General features: G+C 41.3%; 1 protein-coding gene across 2 annotated transcripts in view; it reads left to right on the top strand.

Moving 5' to 3' along the window:
* The first annotated feature begins 10014 nt into the window (after positions 1 to 10014).
* Positions 10015 to 19965, top strand: part of CD99 (CD99 molecule (Xg blood group)) — a 28113-nt gene continuing 18162 nt past the window's right edge. For both annotated transcript variants that reach the window (XM_079313795.1, XM_079313794.1), the window contains exon 1: positions 10015 to 10169. In XM_079313795.1, coding sequence (XP_079169921.1) covers positions 10112 to 10169 — 58 coding nt within the window. In that variant the 5' untranslated portion in view covers positions 10015 to 10111. The remainder of the gene's footprint in view (positions 10170 to 19965) is intronic.

Genomic DNA, 19965 nt, shown 5'->3' with positions numbered 1-19965 from the left:
ATATTATACTGTGAATTACACTGGTAATTAAATGTACTTGGAAACTCACAGGAAACTTAATGAGTTGTATAAAAAATTCAAAGTTATATAAATTATTATTTGTAAATAAAGGCGAGGAGGCATGTGCAAGAGCAGCATAAAATTGACATTCAACTGTTGCCAAAACTGATGTGCTGAGCTGATGTTTTTCTTAAATCCCATTGTGTTGAGTTTAAAAAGTTCACTGCAAAAGTACTGGGTGAGAACAGAACTTGTCAGATCAGATGCATGTTTGTCCATCACTTCACCTTCTTAATGCATCCTCTTCTACCCAGAATTACCTCTGAAGCAGAAAATTCATTACGATAAGACAAATAGATAAGCAAATCTTGATTTTGCTTTTCATTAGCCAGTTTTAGGATGTGAAGACTAAAACCAGTGAGTAGAGTTAATGCAGCAGAGAAAAATGCTGTGAAACCTGAAGGTGTTTCAAAATATTTTCAGCTGTTCCTAAGACAGTAAAGAACAGATTATTCTACCTCCTCCTCAGTGCTGTCTTCAGAAAGTGGGCCAGAAAGCTATTGCAGAAAAAGGCTGGCAGAGCAGGGAGAAGACCTTTGTGCAAAGTCAAGCCTCTGGAAATCAATGGGTTGTTGATGCTATGTCAGAGAATCAAAACACTGTAAACATCTGCTTTTTCTGGCGGTATCAGTTCCACGATGCCAAGTCTCCCCAGCACCAGCATGTAACACAGCAGAGGCTCAGTGTCCTGCATGCTCCTGCTCACACAGCCCCTGCAAAGATGTTGCAATAAAGCCCTGGTCAGTTTTTCGGCTGTGCTAATTTCAGCTGTGCAGGCTGAAATGTATCCTTCCTGGTTCTGTATCCAGGAAGACAGAAATTGTGTTTATGCCACCTGTGGTTTGTTCAAGTCATCCAGTGCATCTGCATTGGGTGTATCCAAGGACAGCATATTTTATCTTGTTAAAAAAATCAGAGCTAAATTTTGGAGCTTCAAGGGTATCAGTCCACATATAGAGCTATGGAAAGAAATTAGAAGCAGAGATTCTGGTGTTTCAAGATCACGAACCTGGAATAGAAATAGAAATCTCAGTTGCAATCTCCCCACTTGCATCACTCAACAGTCACTGCCTTTGCTCAAAGTGCGTAAAGTCCTCTTTGAACCTTAATGCAAACCAACAATAGTTTTGTACGTTCTGTGCACTGGAGGCCTGTAGGACTGGGCTTTAATTATAAAAGGACAGTTCATTCCCCATGATCACATTGCCTCACAGAATATTCACAGAGAGAGGCCAAGGGCACCTTTCTCTACCTTTCTGCAATGCTCATCTAAACCACAGGCCACAGCTGTCCCCATTCTGCCATTGCATGGTAGTCTCCTATAGGAACCCATGCTAACAGGATGTATATGAAGGGAAGGGTAAAAACATCTGTTTGGCACACAAAGCACAGATGTGAACACACAATTAGTTCTTACTAATAAGCAGGAAGAAAGTAATTACAGACTTCTGTAGTATTTTGTACCTTTTAAAGGATTCTCCCTGGCACATATATCAGCAGATGCTAACTAGAACTGGGGACCATCTATTATAAAATATATAATTATGGTAGAAATGCCCTTTTACACATCTATAAACTTTACTGCCCTTCGGAGATATAAGATATGATCAACTGATGTGTTCCACTTTCCTATCTGGTTTTGAAGTACTGAAAGTCTGTCACTGCACTTAACACAGTGCAGGCTGAAGCATAGCAGACCACCCCAGTCATTAGGGTTTAGCAATAAATGAGATGCAACATAGTCAGTAGCAATGCAAGACCTCATCAATACATATTCGTGCTTTTGATCCCTCCTCCACATCTGATATCATTGTGTAGTTTTTGCTTCTTTTAAATCTTGGCAAGCATACAGCTTCAGATTTTACATTAGAAGGCTGCAGGGGAAGGGTCTGCAGTTAATCTCTCTCTCTCAACATGTTCTCCTCTCTGACTTCATAGCACCAGACATAGCTGGGGGTGCTTAACATTAAAACTCTGGTGAATTCCTTTGCTGGCTCCTGTCTAGTGCTTTCAGCTGACAGCAAGGGCAAGTCTAATTGACTTTTCCTATTACCCAGATGCAGAAGAAAGAGACAAGGCAACAAAATGGAACAGTATCTGGGGAAAAGAAGGTAAAGCAATGATAAGAATAGCAAGGAATAATAACTGAGATTTCTAAACCTGGCAATAACAAGCCCCATAAGTGAAAATTTGGCTCTCTCAGGAAAAATAAGATGTCACTTCAATTCCCCACTCCACTACTGGAAATAAAAATAAGGCTAGAGGATTTGCTGTCATTCGTTTAAGTTTTCTGATAGCACTCTGGGCACTTAGGAAAACAGCAGCATAAAAATAAATGAGTCACAAAAATGGATGTGGGAATGACAAATGCATGAGCTATTTTTCTCAAGTGACGCTTGCTTTCCATGTTTTTTACATTCTGTGGAGAAGTTATTCACAGCTAGTGCTCCCTAGACAGGAAGAGTTATGCTAGCTTGTTTTTTGAACTAAATTTTTATGTGTTCAAATGGAAAATGCTGTATTGTTTGACTTAACAGCTTTCCTTAAATTACACAGGCAGGAAAAGGGGGTGTTTCAGCTGTGTGGTTTGCATTTCACATGCATACCAGTTTCCCATTTTGCCTTGTATTTATCTTTTTTTTTTTTAAATTTTGCAATGCAGTGAAACTTAGACAATCAAGAAAACTATAATTTTACTTTAGAAAGTTGCACTTCCTTTTTTTCTTTAGATAATAAGAGGAAAATATTATAGAAGTACAGTTGTGAATGTTCTTGACAAGAATTAAAGTATAGATCTCCCTCCCCTGATTCCAGCACTAGCCACAAAATCATATATAAATATGTATATTTTTATTCATAAGATATCCTTTAAGGGAAAAATAAAAGAGAATTTTAATTGTTTATTCTTACTAAGTGCCTTTCTGTTATATGTGCTTTTATTTTGCATTCAAAGGGAGAAAAGCAGAAGTGAAAAGGAAGCAAATAATTAGTAGAGAATTGGAGGAAAAAAATATTGCCTTCTGTAGTATGGAGAAAAACCCCAACCTATAGTGTTACTCTTGACCTTCAACTAAATTTAAATAACTAGTTAAAAAAAAATGTCCAGATATGAATCAACTGATTAATTTGTGAAATTTATTATCGCTCCTTGCAAATTGAATAATGTAATAATTTTAACTGCTTTTGATTTCTCCTCAGCTGGACCACAATATCAACATCAGGAACTCCTCAACTCTCTGCTTTCCCCACCCAGACAAATATCCAGACTTCTCTATCATTACACCTTTCTTTCCACCACTGTGATAGAGACTGCAAGGGAAATGATAATAACAGTCCTCCTCTGGGAGCCAAATTCAGGAAACCAGCTTATTTTCATCAACAAAGTGCAGGTGAGCAGCCATGTATTTCTGTGTCATGTTCTGAAAACAAGCTCCCTGGGCTGAGAAGGGAACCTTGTGAGCTGGCTGAACGGGAGCACAAAGACACAGAGTGCCATCTGCTCCTAAACAGATGATGAGATAAACCACAAGAAAGATCCTAAAGCAGGAAATACACTCTAATGCTGAAAATTATGTTTAAAGGAGAATTTTAAAGTTTTCAAAGGGAAATAAGAACTATGATTTCCTAGCCATCTTTTCAAATACCCATTCCATTAGGGGGACATTTGACTATTTGGATTCATTTGTGCCTCAGACCATCCATGACTAGCAATGTGTTTAGTTCTCTAGTGTGTGGCATCAGACAGATTCTGGGTATTCCCATATTTAAAGCACTGCAAGTTTCACACAGCCATGTTTTTGCATTCATGTTTATGTCCTTTCTAGAACAGTGCCTTCCTGTCTTCATGAACAGGCACCAAATTGAGCATCTTTCCCAACACACACATGAGTTGAGTTTCTTTTGGTCACAGGGTCCATAGCCAGGCTGTGGACTGACAAAGACCATGGTCTTTCAAAATGTGCTAGGGCTTGAAGCATAAATTTAAAAGCTTTAATCATAGAATGGTTTAGATGGGAACAAATCTTAAAGATCATCCAGTTCCAGCCTCTTGCCATTATCAGAGACAACTTCTGCTAGATCAGATTCTCTAGACTACCCCTTGTCCTCTCACTACACACCCTGATGCAGAGTCCCTCCCTCTCTTTCTATAGCCCCTTTAAGGCTAGGGACAACAACTGTACACCTCATAACATACTGGAACAGCTGCAACACAGGACTAAAATAGCTTATTCCTGTCAGGCTGTAGATGGCTGAAGTTGCCAACAGCATTTGCCACAGCATCTTAATGAAGGAGATCTAACCCAGGAATACAGAGATGGGTTTGTTTGATCAGCGGAGCTTAAAAGATTTTGCCCTGATGAGATGCATCTTGTGTGCATATACAAAAGTCATTATGAACAAAATGCCTTCACAAATGACTGCTAAATTCTTGCCATGTTTGTCAGATTCTCTTTCAAGAATCCAGCTACACCCTCGCTGTGTTTACGAAACTGAGCAGACACATAACTCATCCTACATAACAGAGGTGGAGATACAGAAGACAACAACCCATAGAAGAATAATTAGTGCTCATTAAACCTTAGTGTTCTTCCCTGTTCTAGACCAGTTTTTTTAACCCAAGCCATCAGCATAGCAGATAACCTGGGATTATCTCACTGGAAATTCCTAAATCCTGATCATCTTGGAGTTCATGCAGTTTGTATCAAACAAAAAGCCTCTCAAAGGCCACCGGTCCAGCTCATTGTGGTGCAGGTGACCTTGTGGGCCACACTACAGGAGACTTCTGCTGCATGGATCAGAGGCTGTGCAGGAAAAAAAGCCCTAACAAACCCTGGTTCCACAGTGCTGCATCCCTGAGACAAGGAGTGGAACACAGGCAGTGACATGTGTGCCTGCTTCCTTCCATTCTTACAGGAAAAATGTTTCAGGAAACCTGATTCTGAAACAATGAGACATGCAGATTTGAGCTTGAAAGGAAGATTTTCAAGAATAAAGAAACCTTCTCCCTTTTTTTTACTGTCTAGACAATGCCAGTAATGGGAATTCCACAAACATTGCTCTGTTACTGAATATGAAGGTATTCAAACTCTGTTTTACTTCTTGTGAATATAACAGTTTATTACAATTTTCCCTTTGAGGAGAAAATGCAAATGGGAACAAAAGCCTTAAACAGGAAATGTTTAGATAATGTGGCAAATGGCAGCAGTACTTGAACAACTAAAACATATACTCACATGCTCCTCTTCTATAGAATGAAAGACCTCTAATATATGTCAGGAGTGCAAAAATCACATTCACTTACACTTGGAAGGATGCAGCTCAATCAGTATAAACTGAATGTGGTACTTACCTGTTTAAGAACTGCTACAGTCAATTTCCTCTTTTCTTTCTCTCTGAACAGCAGAGACAAGCAGAACTTAGTATTGGGAGAAATAACACATAAAACCAGCATAAAGTTGCTGTCCTAAAATTTAATTATTATGTTCTTGGAACAAAAAGAAAGAAAAAATTGGACTTCTGAGGTTTTTCAAAAGGAACAAACATTTCATTATTAAAAATGTCACTTTGCCAAAGAAAGAGGAAAAGTATTTCAGATAGTCTTTTCAGTAAGACAAATATTTACATTAAATAAAAATTACTCAAAATACTCAAAGTTTCGTGGTAAAATGAAGAGATATAAGAAACAGGTTTCAAAGTATGTGTAGTGAACCATAAAACCTGAATGTCAGCAGTGTAATACAAAGACAAGTTTACACAATTAACATAAAATTGAAACATTATTAGAGGAATCAAGACCTCCTATCAGCAAAAAACCTACTTTACTTTCATTGGAGGCAGGTGCCTTAAAAGGCTTTATCTTTAAAATAATCCAAAACAATTCTTTCACTATAAATTATAAGCCTGTGTAGAGGTCTACACCACCTACTGCTACAACTAGACTGCTTTCATCATTAATACCAGACTTGATATTTCTAGCTCATACTTTATGAAGAAAAGCTGCTATAAATGTGTTTCCAGACACCAAAAAGCTCAACTTACTAGAATTCAGTGAAGATACTATTGTCTAACAAAACAGGAGTTAAAGAAAAAACATACTAAGGACTTGTTGCTAAAAGATTTTTTTTTTTTTTTAAGGGATACATGAAAAACAGTATCTCTCTGTCTCAGATAAAATACAATATTACTAAGAAAATCCTTTTAAGAGATATACAATATTTCATTAATCAATAAACTGCATTTTCTCTTATGGAACTAATCTTTGGTGGCATTCATGTCATAAAGTAACAGTTACTTCATAAACAACTTTTTTCCTAATGACTCTTCAAATGCAGATCAGTATGCAGAAAAGTTATCTAAAAAATAATATTTCCTTTTGTGAACTGTTATGAAAAAAAGAGGTGTAATAGAATCTGTACATAAAATAGAAATTTAGATAGCTACTGAAAGAAAAACAACAAAACAAAGTACAAAAATACGTGAGGAGAATCTGAAAAGGAAATAATACCTAGCTGGTATTTATAGTAAGAGAAATGGGCTGAGCTTTAAAGATGGGCTCTCAGTTGCCATAGATCTTGCCAAAGTATGAAAGCCAGTGCTGAAAGTCATGTAAGCACACTGCAATTATTGCTGCTACTGCAGGGAACAAGAGGTACCAACAGAAGGAGGGCATTTACTGCAGGAAGAGCTCAGAGTGGCAAAGATCAGGCAATTTGCAGAAGTTGTTCAGAATCACCTGCAGAACTCCTTCCTGAAGCACTATTTGTTATCAGATGATTTTAGAGGAATCTTATTTGCTTCCTTGGGAAGAAACACTTAGGCTGCAGTACCTTAATGTCTCTCCTGTCCTGCTAGGCAGGCAGCATCAGAAAATAGCATCCAAGGGGGAGCCAGGAGAGATTCTGGAGCCTCTTTGGACTTCTGCTTATTCTGAATATCTTTAGAATTCGGAATGTTACTGTCACATTCTTTAAAAACCCCCAAACCTAACCAAACAAAACCTAAAAAAAAACTGATACAATTTTTATAATTTGTGACTAAAGATCAAATAGGGCTTGACTATGTTTATAACAAGTTCTTTATACTTAATCCTTTATAAAAAAAAATCATGATTGTATTGACTGACCATACCATATCAGATTTTTTGTGGCCCTAAAACTTTACTTGTTGGTAAAATATTACAGGAAACTTTGGTGGTGGAACTAACCCCTTCTTACAGCTCAAGAGGAAAACATTGAGAGAAAATAAGGTGTTACGTATTTGCCTTTAAGTTAAAAGCACATACAAATATAAACATCTATATCCTCTCAGTGAGAAGAAGCCTAAATTTCAGAGCTTGTACTTCAGTAGATGCCATGACAGAAACCAGAGATGAAACCCTGCCCTTCAGTTTGATTTCCAAATGAGTGAAAATCAGCAGACACTTTTGGCAGATACTCTTCTAATACATGCTGTCAGATGGAACCAGGCATCAACACACCCAAACACACTCCTTGAATGTGTGTTCTTAGCCTCAGAAACACTGCACCTGAAATAGAGTCTTTACAGAGTATTGCCAGATTCTGGTGAATTGTAAAAGCAAAAAAGACAACATAATTTCTAGGATTATTTTCTCATACCAATTTTGTAGCAGTAACTGAACACAAGAGTGAATCAAAGCATAGTTTGCCAATCCTGCCCATCTTCTTTCTTTTCCATAGTGTTGTCTTTGTCCATCTGCTTCACCATCCATGGACAGGGCTGTGGCCCTCTGATTCCAAAGGGTGTCCCTGGGTGACAGAGCAGTAAGGTTTTAACTGCACCACGAAGACCTGGTTTTTAGCAAATAACAAACCTATTTGTCTTTGCTTCTGTGGACATCTGGAGAGATATGAGGGTTCTGGCAAGGTTGAAAACTCATAGGTAAAAGGGGGAAAAAATAGGGTGAGGCAGTAAAAGAGCTACAAGGATCTTATTTCAGAAGAGGAATTGGGGGAAACTGAGAAGAAAGAACATTTATCTTCACAGCTCAGAGACAGCTCTTCAGCTGTGCACACAACAGATTTTATTCAAATTTGAACAGTTTCACCCAGATTTACAACTTCCAGCCTTGATTGTGATGCTCTGTATGTCATGTTTTTCTTTAGGTCAAACCACAGACCATGCATGTCTTTTAAAGTTTCTGTTCTTGAGAAATAAGCCATAAGGCAAACTTTTCTCCTACCACGGCATCTTCATGCCCACACTATTTGCAGAGACTTCCTAGTAGAGGCTATGGACAGTACAGAGAGAGCAAAAGACCTGCTAGGACAACCATTACAGACTGGGCAGGACAAAGACAGGTGCTTTGGATATTGTAAGAAGTGAGTCTCAGATTACAACTATTACACACACAATAGGAAAACCAGCCTTACTACTAAATGGTTTTGATTTTTTACAGATGAGTAGGATTCATGTGTGAAACAACAAAGCCTGTATTTTTTTTTTTTCTAATCAAGACAATATAAAGAAGAGGTGGTAACAACAAATCAAGAACCTAATTTTCACAAAATATCAGTGAAATTTCCAGATCATAAGGCTAATAAGATTGAAAAAAAATTACCAGTTATTTATAAGTCTGGAAAATATATTAGCCATAACATGGCTAGTGCCAGGTAGTTGTGCCCCTGCCTCAAGGGTTGAACCAAGAGGAAAACATAAGCTCTAGTACAGTGCAGTTATTTCATGTCTGTTCTAACAGGAAGTTGCTTTTATTTCACCTGAAGAAGGCAGTTTTGATGAAGAGTAATTTTGGCAACAGGAAGCTACAGGGCCTTGCTCTGAAATGGTAAAATCGGTGAGATAACTAGGTTTTTCTCTGTTAACTCTGCAGTTCTTGGGTGGGAGGTATGTTTTTGTATGTATTTAAAGAAGTGTGCAATAGTCTAAGGAGTACCAATTCATTTTCTTTTTGGCAAGGGATCAACTTCTTAGGTGATTCTTAATAACAACCATAAACACTGCCTTAAAGGACATCCTTTGAGCAACATTAATAATTTCCTGTGTATGTGCACATAGCATTAATGGCAAGATCCACACTGATGGATTCTACAATGCATGTGCACATATTCAATCTTACCTTCTAGGCTTGAAGTCTGACAAAAATGGGAGCTGCCAACCATTACATGATGTTGACTTCAATACTACTGCAAAAAACTCAGATATTTTAATGAAAAGGCTTACCTTTAGTTTAAAATACAGCATCATTAAAATGTTTTATTAGTATACTTAAACTCTTATGCCTTGGAATAAATAGAAAAATTACTTGATTAGGCAATGTCAAAAAAACCCCCAAAAATAAACACCCGTCAATTTATAAAATGGTCACAATGATTTGACATTCCACTTTTCCAGCTGAAAGGTCCTACAAATGCTAAATAACAGGTATGGACATCTCTGAGGAAAGTATAGGTCTATGACTACTAAACTCAAGTCAGCTGCACATAACCAGCTACCTTCTAAATCACACCTTCTGTGTCACTATCCTGTTTATTACCAATAACCAGTCAATTAACCAGTGCATACCTGGCAATTGAAGAACCAAGATTTGGAGCCAGTGTATTTTTCAAACATGCCCCTCAACACAGCTCAGCACAAGTGTCAAAAACCCAAACCTATTTTCCTCTGACTAAAAAAAAAGCAAGACTGCCATGGGCAGCATTATCAGGTGTTTTGGTGTGTTAAATGTTGGAAAAGAGATGGAAGGGAGTGCCTGGCTTAAGAGAGGGTAGCGGTACTCGAGCACCTGAGCATTCGTCTCTGCTATTAAAAGCTGGGACCAGAGTTTAAGCCCCGTAGCCGCCTTTGGGAGCCCCCCGCGGCTCTCAGGCAGGATGCACGGCAGCGGTCATGCGGGGAACCATGACAAAGTCCCGCTCGCTCCCCGCCCCGCCCGCACGAACACCGCCCGCCGCTGGAAGGAGGGGCCGGGCGCGGCGGCCGGGGCGGTGCCGCCTCTGGAGCAGCCGCGGCGGGCTGGGGCCGAGTGGCGCAGCGGGTGGCGTGTGTGTGTCTGTGAGCTTGTGCGGCGGCAGCCATGCGGTGCTGGAACCTCCTTTTGCCGGCGCTCCTCGCCGTGCTGCTCCCTTTCAGAGGTGAGGAGAGGTGGGAGTTGAGCGGTGCTGCCGCGGCTCGGGGAGGGAGCGCTGCCTGCCCGGAGCCCCCGGGAGCCGCTCGGAGCCGGGGCGGCAGCGCGGGATGGCAGAGCGGTCCCGGCGGGAAGCCGGGCGGGTCCCAGTCCGGGGAAACAGCGCTCTCTCCCTCCAGCCTTTTTCTTTTTTCTTCTTTCTTCTCATTCAACTCGCTAGAAAAATATTCCTGAGTTTTCTGCCCGCCTTCCGCACTGGAAGCTGACTGGTTTATCATCTGCGGTGAATACGTGGTTCTCGCCCCAGTAGGGCTCTGGGATGTAGGGTGGGATTCCAAGGGGGTTTTAGTTCCTGGGGAGCTCGGCTGGAGCGCAGCTTCCATTTTAGGAAAAAAGCGGAGTTGCGGCGGTCCCGGGGCGTCGGAGTCACCAGAAAGTCTGGTGCCATCACACGGCAGTCTCTAAAAAATAATTGTGGCAGAACTGCGGGGTGGAGCACACTGCTATGTTTTCTGAGTTTCTCGTTGCTTCAGTATGTATCGGAGACGATTTTTCTGAACTGTGATCAAAAAAGTCTGTATGTAAGAGCTCGTTGGTATTTGGTAAAAAGAAACATTTGGGGTTGGGGAAAGTAACAAAGTCCCCAAAACGAAGTTTTTTTTTCCAGGCAGAGGACTACTGAACTGGAATATGCAGTCCAAATTGTCATTTCCCATTTATATGCCTTGTTTTTTAAGACGTTTCTTTCTTCTTTTACTATGTTAATAAACATACTTGCTGCTGTGCCTAGGTTTTTGGTTTTTTTCAGGCACTTTATAAAAGCAACAATTCAAATCTTAAATATCTACCTCTTCACTGTAAGAAAAAAGGAAAAATGCACATTCCTAACGTTGGTTGGAAGCTGTGCACACATGATGCCAGATAAGCAGTTTGACAGCAAGGCTGCTTGAATTCAGTTCTGCTGTGGCCTTGTGGTCTTGATTTTCAGGTTAGAAAAACTGAGCTCTTGGAAAAATACTACAGTTTTAACTGCCTTTAAAGCAGATTACTCAGGCTGCTTACATTTATCACCTCACTACTTTTGTGGAAAACTTCCTCTACTTCTGCAAGCAGTTCTCATGGTCATGGCCAGCATGATCTGTGATCTGGGCTGCTTTTAACACGTGGAAGTATTTGGAGCCACTGGAGAAACTGTCTTCCTAAACTTTTTGCTGAGAAGTGTGGAGATGAAAAGAGATGTCTGGATTGTGCTTTACAGGAGGGAAGGTGCACAACAACTGCCTCTAGGGGTTTTGTATTGAATTCTGAGGGAAATGATAGTACATTTCGAACAGATTGCTTTTAGAAAGCTAGTTAATTCATATTAAGTACTGGTTAATGTCAATAATGCAAACTGAGTAGATAGATCATAATTAGTTTGGACACTTTTTACTTAAACGAAGTGCATAAGAATTTGAGAACTGCTGAGAATGTCAGCCTGGAGAGGGTGGGGTTCTCCAGGGGAATTTCTGATTTGTGCTCATGCAATCTTAAATGGCAAAAGCAAAACCTGAATTGCATGCTTTTGAAAAACTTAATTTTGCTGTTGGTGGGCTGTCTGTAGTCTGAATTTACAGAACTGCTATAGAAAATTGGGGATCTTGCTTTATTAGCAGTTCAGTTGTCATGCAATTGTGTGGAGTTGACTGTTTTCACTGAGACTGCCAGCTTCCGTGATTCAAGCAGAAGAATCTGAGTTCTGGACTGAAAATTTCTTTCTGAATCATCTATTTCAGGCACAGGAAAGTTGTCAGTGTTGAATCAATATTCAACATATCAATGAGGATTTGAATGTATTATTAAGCAAGGGTTAGCTGTGTTGAGCTTGCTTAGAGAAAGAGCTCACAGTTTTAACCTCAAGTGTTGTCTCGTGTGCCAGGCATGAACTCTGCCAGTCTGGCAAAGCTGGAATTTAGATCCTGTTGGGGCTGTATACATAGGAAGGTTGAATGGGTATGTTTATATCACCAATTTCTATAGGCAGTCTGACAACTTGCTCTTGCTGAGGAGTGGGATCTCTGTTTCTCTTCCTCTTTTTTTTTTTTTTTTTTGGTTTGGTGCCCATTGAGGCCTGCACTGAGATGATTCAGCTTGATAAATCAGCAAATGACTAATCTGCGCTGAATTTACTCTGAGGAGTGTTTGATGGGTGTTCCTGCCAGCACAAGGGAGTGGCAGGTCCTAGCATGGGAGAGTGGAAATGAGGTGGGGACAGGGAGGAAAGGGCAGGAGGTTTCCTGCTGTGGCTGCTGTGAGGTGTGAGACCAACTCAGCTATCTAATACCTGCAAAATCATCAGGTTAGCCCTGTGTCTAATTTGAGGCATATGGTTTTCAAAATACAATTTAAAAAAAAAAAAAAAAGCCTTGCATGATACTCCATACATGGACTTACTGGTCTCAGATGTCTAAATCAACCTCAGTGATTCTCTGTGGTTCTGTGTGCATGATGACTAGCAAGAAACTGCTGCATTCAGACACAAGGCTCAAAAGTCCCTTATCTACGGTAGAAAGATCAAGGCATGAAAAGCCGTCTGTTTACTGAGGAGCTGGAGTTTGGACTGGGATATGTGGTTTAAGTGTCTGGTGCAAGAATTTGGTTGAAGCACACTTGCCAAAAGGACAGCCGGAGGTGAGCAAAAGAGGCTGGAAAATGACGTACTCATGTTGTAACATCAGTAGCCTGGGGAGAAATGCAGGTGGAGATCCCTTCTTTCTAAGATCTCTGTAATTAGAGGGCCCTGAGCAAGGGGAGGAACACCTGAGCTCCTGACTTGTTGCTGAGGCCAGTTAGCATTGAGAGAGATGACTATCTGGATGAAAGATGGGGAAATGATCCTGTCTGTAATCCAGTGGATGGAGCTTTCAGCTGGGACAGGGAGATGCTGTAGGGACTCCTGGAGACTGAGCTCTGCTTTGTGGGCTCTGAAGCTGTTTCCATTTTAAATCTGATTTTAAAAACCCAAACAAAACCAATGATAAGCTATCAAACCACCACATAGTTTACATTTAAACAATTTCAGTAGCAGTGCTAGAATGCATACATGGCAGCATGAACTTTAAAAATCCAGCACTTGTTTCTCCAGCTTTGTATTTTCTCTAATGCAAAATGACTAATTTATTTTTTTGTTTGTGGTGTGTTATATAAAATGGCCACTGCACTGTTATATCAAAATGATGTCACTGCAGCAATCCTTAAGCTGTAACTGTTAGTTACAGTGATTTAACTTGGCAAGAGTTAAACATGAGTCAGCCTACTGCCATCTAGCCAAGAGAAATTTCAATATTTTCCTGATGTTATTCTGGTTCATATGGTTGGATCGCTGGTGCTTGAGACTCTTGCCTGCTTTAAGTCTTGCTGTCTTGAGCTTCTCACTGCAATCATCTTGTTTTTCATCAGGTGTCAGCTATTAGAAAATGCAGTGATAATAGTAGTCATTGGTTAAGATCATTTTGACAGGAATATTCCACTTTCTTCTAGCCTTCTGTAAACTGCTTTTGCAGCCTCTGGCACAGGCACCTGCTCTTTGGAGTCTAGTAGAAAAATTCAGAGAGAATGTTACAAGCAAAACAGTCTCAACTCATGGAAGTTTTATTTAAAAAATAAACAGCTTACTGTCAGTTCATGCAAGCTTCTAATCATGGGTTTGAGAATTGAGAGAAAAAAATTTATCCATCAGACCCTTAAGGCCTTCTTCCCTACCCACTCTTTGTCAGCTTCCCTGGTTCACACTGCAGGTTGTGTTCAGCCCATCTTTTGCTCCTTTGCTGGGGTAACATGCAGAGTAAGAAGGTTGTAATGAACTTAATGGTGTCTTTCTGCTGCTCCTTCATGCTGATCTTCCTCTGCTCCTCTTTGCTCTTCAGTGTCCTACCCTGTATGAGGATCACTATGGTCCCTCAGGGCTGTCACTGTTCTGTTGTGGGTAGCCCTGGTGTGAGTGGCCACACTCCCTCAGGGTGTCTTTGCCACAGTACCTCCAAGTCTCCTGTTGGCATGGAACCTCTACTGCCCAGAGCACATCCACAGACACGTGTTCCCTTTCCAGTCTCCCTCTGTGAGTATCTCAAAACCTGTCTTCCTGTGTTGACATGTCCTGTCCCCGCTGGCTGACTTTTTGTGTGTGCTCCAGCGAATGCTCTGTGCTCCTGACACCAGTTGAAGGCTTGCTATTGTTTGGTTTAGGATTTTTCCTTTTGTTTCTTTCTCTCATGGAATTTTGTTCCATCTGTCACTAAGAAACCATAGTGACTGATACTTAGGAGAGAGGAAAGAAGGGTTCACAGGAAGGGTGCAGCTGGCTGCTCTGTTCACTGGGGGATTTCTCTTGGAGGGACAGAGATACCACGAGAATTGGGCTGGGGAAAAGGGGCTAGGGCAGCTCCTGGCCCTCTTGCTGTCTTGACTTTGGAGGAGGATGATTGAGCTGCTGCTTGGTAGGGGAATTCACTGCCAGAGCCCAGCCCTGCTCTGTTTTCTCCTATAATGGGTAAGCTCTTGAGAGCAGCTATTGAACTGGGACATTGGCACCCTGCCTCACTGGAAAGAACCCTTGCCATCTGCTCGGGTGCCTCAGGGGAAAAACCGAGACCCCAACCCTCTTCCCCTTCCCAGAGGGTGTGTCTCCCTGGCTGCAGCTGCTGTGCAGGAGTCTGGCTGCCACTGCCCAGCCCTGCTGCTTTCTGCTGCTGTCTCGGGCTTTTTCGCTACACTCTAACCCACACCCCTGCCTGCTGGGACACCCCATGGCCCCTGCAACAGCTGTGGAGTTTCTGCTACCTCTTGCTTGCCCTGCCAGGTGAGCCCACCCTGCCATTCCTGCTGCAGCCATTTCCCCACGCAGCCCTTCCGCCATTGCTGCGTGAGGGGGTGCTGCTGAGCACAGCGCCCCTGCAGGCACAGGGGAGCCATTGCACCCTGCCCTGCCAGGAGCCAGCAGCGCCCCTGCAGGCACAGGGGAGCCATTGCACCCTGCCCTGCCAGGAGCCAGCAGCGCCCCTGCAGGCACAGGGGAGCCATTGCACCCTGCCCTGCCAGGAGCCAGCAGCGCCCCTGCAGGCACAGGGGAGCCATTGCACCCTGCCCTGCCAGCAGCGCCCCTGCAGGCACAGGGGAGCCATTGCACCCTGCCCTGCCAGCAGCGCCCCTGCAGGCACAGGGGAGCCATTGCACCCTGCCCTGCCAGCAGCGCCCCTGCAGGCACAGGGGAGCCATTGCACACTGCCTGGCTGGGAGCCAGTAGTGCCCCTGCTGGCCGTGCCCAGAACTGCACGAATGGGACGTGCCTGTCAACAGAGGGCTGGGGCTGCCTTCCTGTTCTGGTGGTTGTTGTTGCCCATGTGGCTGTTTGTCTGGTTATCCATATACATACTAATAAAGAATTGGTATCCCTTTTCCCATATCTTTGCCTGAAATCCCCTTAATTTCAAAATTATCATAATTCGGAGGAAAGGGGGTTATATTCTTTCAAAGCAGGACAGGTGTGCACTAGCAGTGGCAGTGCCACCATGGCATGATTCTAAGTGGCACAGGGCAGTTCATGGCCTCTTCCCAGACAGGGAAGACTGCTGCTGAAACCCTGCCAAGTTCACGAACTTTGCTTTCATTGACCAATGGAATAACAGGATGGTTTGGGTTGGAAGAGACCCTAAAGATCATTTAGTTTGAATCCCCTGCTATAGGCCTGGCTACCTTCCATGAGACCACGTTGCTCAAAGCCCCATCCAACTTGAATGCTTCCAGGGATGGATCATCCATGCAGCATGTACCCAGGAATTGTTTGGACAAAAATCTTCAGATATCTGCATCTTGTATCTTCAAAACACATGGCATGGTTTTGAAGTAAATTAAGACTACTTATGATAAATAACAGCATATATCTAATTTCTTCATCATTTTTTCAAAGGCCACCTAGTAGGTAATTGCTGGTCCTCAAGTGATAAAGACTTCTTCCTCAGGGATTTCAATTGCTGCAGGAGGTTAGACACAACCCTGTGTCTCAATTTTGGTGTCCCAGGGGCTGGCTGGTACTTTGTTACCCAGCTGAGATTGTGATAAATGGCTTTCTGCAGGACTTACATGATGAGTTCCTACACTTGTGCTGACTAGCTCTCCCCCAAGCCTTCATAGAGTTGAGATTACCTCTTCCTGGAGTGCAGTTTCAAGTGAGACACAGTTCTACCTGTTCAGATGCCAGGGGATTAAAAGGAATATGATACACCCGCTCTGTTCCACAATCTTCCCCTCATTCTTTGAAAGCTGTGGTTTTGAAGTGATTGCTGCTGAGAACTAAACAAGGCTGCATTCCATCATGCCAACACACACATTTGTTGCACCTATGGTGCCATCTACATTATCTTCCAAGTAGAAAATCTTCTAGCAACTCCTATCTGATTTTGCTGCTTCATGGCCTGGTGAAGATAAAGGAGGCTGATCTACTTGCCAGGCTGCTTCAAACTTCCCTTTCTCCCATCATTATTTACTGTTTCAACATTCATACTTTTCATGCGTGTCCTGTTATTCCACTGATTTCACACTGTCTGATTGTTTGCCCTATGGCTTCCTGAGATAAGTATAAGCTATGTTTTCTTTCTCAGTAGATGAGCAGAAATTTTATGGACCTACCTGGCTAAAAATAGCTTTCATTTGTGCCCACACCATAAGCCTCTCCTGGCAAGTCTGGCTAACTGGTCAGCCTATGGTCACTATGTTCCTTGAATTGCCTTTGAATTTCAGATATTCTTATTTACATCATGTGTTCAAGCAGATGTTTCTCTGTCTAGCTGTTATGTTTTCTTCACAGCTGCTGATTAACACAACTCCAGTCTTTGATCCATTTCTGCACAGCATTAGTGATCACTCAGGAGGCTGTGTGTATGTATTCTCAGGGCCATTGGGGCTCCCAAGATTGTTGTAAGATGAACAAACGCCATTACTTCTGAAAATTCATGGCATCTTCTTCACCATATAACGTGTCATATGCTGGGGCATTTTATAACCTGAGGAGCTCAGCCTTCATGTTGACTTGCTGGATTCAGGTTAATCAGATCAGCTTGGGGAAAGGTAAAGATTACATGGTGCCCATGTAATGTGTTTGTAAATTCTAGTTTGGGGAACATTTCCTAGCTTGCTGCAGAAAACTTATTTCTCCTTCCACAGGTACAGTTTTCACCTGTTGAAAATAAATGCAGTGATAGTCATCACAAGCTCCTTTTAAGCTTTAGCCTCTGCATTTCATGTGACTGTGAAACTCAGAATAATAAGTTCCAGAAGACCTTTTACAAAGAATTCCAAAAAGTCATAAGGCAAATTCCTGTGAAAGTCCAAGAACTTACTTCTTTGTGGTGCAAGGCCTGTTTACAATAGTTTTCTAAATACTGAACAGGTTTCTTAAATGTAGAACAGTGCTTTTAAACTATGTAGTTGACATGTCAAATGCAGGAGTAATTCAAACATGTTTTGGGAAAAAGATAATTTTGAAATAAACATTTACATTTTAAGTCAAGTCTCATCACACAACATCATTAGCTGCGTAACAAATGCATTTGGTTTACTCTGTGCACATTTCAGTCATTTGTGAAGTGTCCACATGCTATAAACATCTATAAATGGCATCCTTGACAGTACTCATAAAAGGAAGGCCTCTTGACTGGGGCAATGGTTGGTTAAATGCAGATGTTAATTCTGCTCTACTTTTCTTGTAGATTGCATCTTGTAAAACTCCCATTGGATCTCTTCTTGCTTCTAAATTTTTCACAGGAAATGGTTTCCATTTCTTGATGTGAGTAAAGTACCCACAAAGCTCATTTCCCTCTGTGTCCAAGAGTTTTCATCATGGTAAAATCAAACTCTGTTTTTAGGATGGCAATCGTTCTTTCATCAGTTAAAAGTTAAACTCAGACGTTAATCTTTCCTGAAATAGAAGTTCTTTTTATTAAACACCTGCCAATTTAATTGGTAAAAATCTGGTTTTAATTATAAAACTGTCTTGGCATGTTTTTTTGCTTAACCATAGAAAAATGTTGCTTGTATATTTTCTATTTGTGAAGAAATCTGACATTGTGAGGATAACATAAAGTGAAAAATTTTTAAACTCTGATATTTCCAGGAAAGCAAATCCAAACAATATTGGTAGGATTACTGTTTTTATAAATAACACAAAAATATTACACTCTAAACCTTCTATTTCTGGAAAAAATGCAGTTAAGAATGTTTAGACTTTATATTTTACCACCACTTTTTTTGTTCCCTATGATTTGGAGGAGAAGAACCTATGTGAAGAGAAAAGGAATTAGTGGTGATGGTAGTAGTATTAGAAGTGAGATGTGAATAAAAAGGGAGGCGAATGTGTTGGGTAGTGTGCAGTGTTTATTAGAGCTGATGCTATTGTTGGACACACAAGACAGCTCTAGAGTCTCACAAGTGCTTGTTAAATTTAGAAACAAGAAATTTTGGGATAAGTTTAGGGGGAGGGGCTTGGAGAAGCCTATGCAAAATGCTTTTAGATAAGCCTGTCTATTTCTATGTTTTTTCACTATCTTTTAATCTACTGATTCTTCCTTCACCTCCAGCTACCCATACTGTCTGTATTTTTTTCTCTTCAGCACCAGAAATGCCTTCCTGCCTATTCTGTTTCTCATTCCATCCAGATGCCAGGCATCTTGCAACTGGATTCCAAATTCACTAGTTACTTCACCATCTGTTCCCTGCTCTGTCCCTCCCCAAATGTTACAAATGGTTATTGAGACATCTCTTCTTCACGTCAGAGCTGTCACTGCTTGTCTTAGCCAGCAAGTTTGCAATCTGATTTACAATACTATTCTCCACTGTTCTCACAAAAACTTTTGGCTTTCCTTTTTTCTAATTCGGCTTTCTGTGAAGGCCAGCTCTTTTTTCTTTGTATACTAGGCAGAGGTGTGGACCTTTTTTCCCCCAAACTATAGGCAAGGCTTATGATTCTGAAGCTTGTAGCTGTAGTGAGCTGGAAACTCCTCTGCATCCAGATTTCTCCCTCTCTCTCCTTCCTCTTTCCCATCACTGTTCTTCTACTCCTATCCCTTGGTCATTGCCACTGTATCTTTGCACTGCTCCATTTCCAGTCCTACATCCTGGCACAGCTTCTTCAGCTTGCAGTTCTTACCTGTCCTGCATCCTTTCCCATTGCTTTCCTGTGGTGTTCTATTAAATTATCAAATTTCTAATAAATGAGTAAATTTATAGTGCACACTGAAATGTATAATGGCAGCCTGCAAGTGATTAACACTGGAACATAAAGTCTTATTTGGTTTTGGGAGGTGGTACAGAATCAAAGTGAAGATGATGAAAATAATTCTTAGAGTGGACATGGAGAATTCCTCTTAAAGGTGTTGTCTAAATATAACCACAGTACTTTCACAAGATGCACTTGAACTGGAAATGCTTACAGTTCCACTGTGAACACATTCCAACTGTTTTTCTGGGCTCATGAACACACTGAAACTACTAAAAACATAGCCTTGATACAAAAGGGAGGACTTGCCTTCATTCTCAAGTACTGAAAGATAGGAAGTTAAAAGGAAAACCTTTCAACCTTCTTTTAAATGAGAAACAAAACTTATACCATATTTCTGGCTTGCCATGTATTTGTGCCGACTTCTATGATTCAAATAATTGCAAGCACTGTACCGAGTCTGGTTTCCAACCCACACCTTCCTCACAGGAAACCCTTATCAAAAAACCCAAAATCTTCTTTCTTTTTAGCACAAGAGGTCATAACTCGTTTCAAG

The sequence above is a fragment of the Erithacus rubecula genome (assembly GCF_903797595.1).
Source record: "Erithacus rubecula genome assembly, chromosome: 1".
Lineage (NCBI taxonomy): Eukaryota > Metazoa > Chordata > Aves > Passeriformes > Muscicapidae > Erithacus > Erithacus rubecula.
This window is presented reverse-complemented; position numbering and strand designations above follow the sequence as displayed.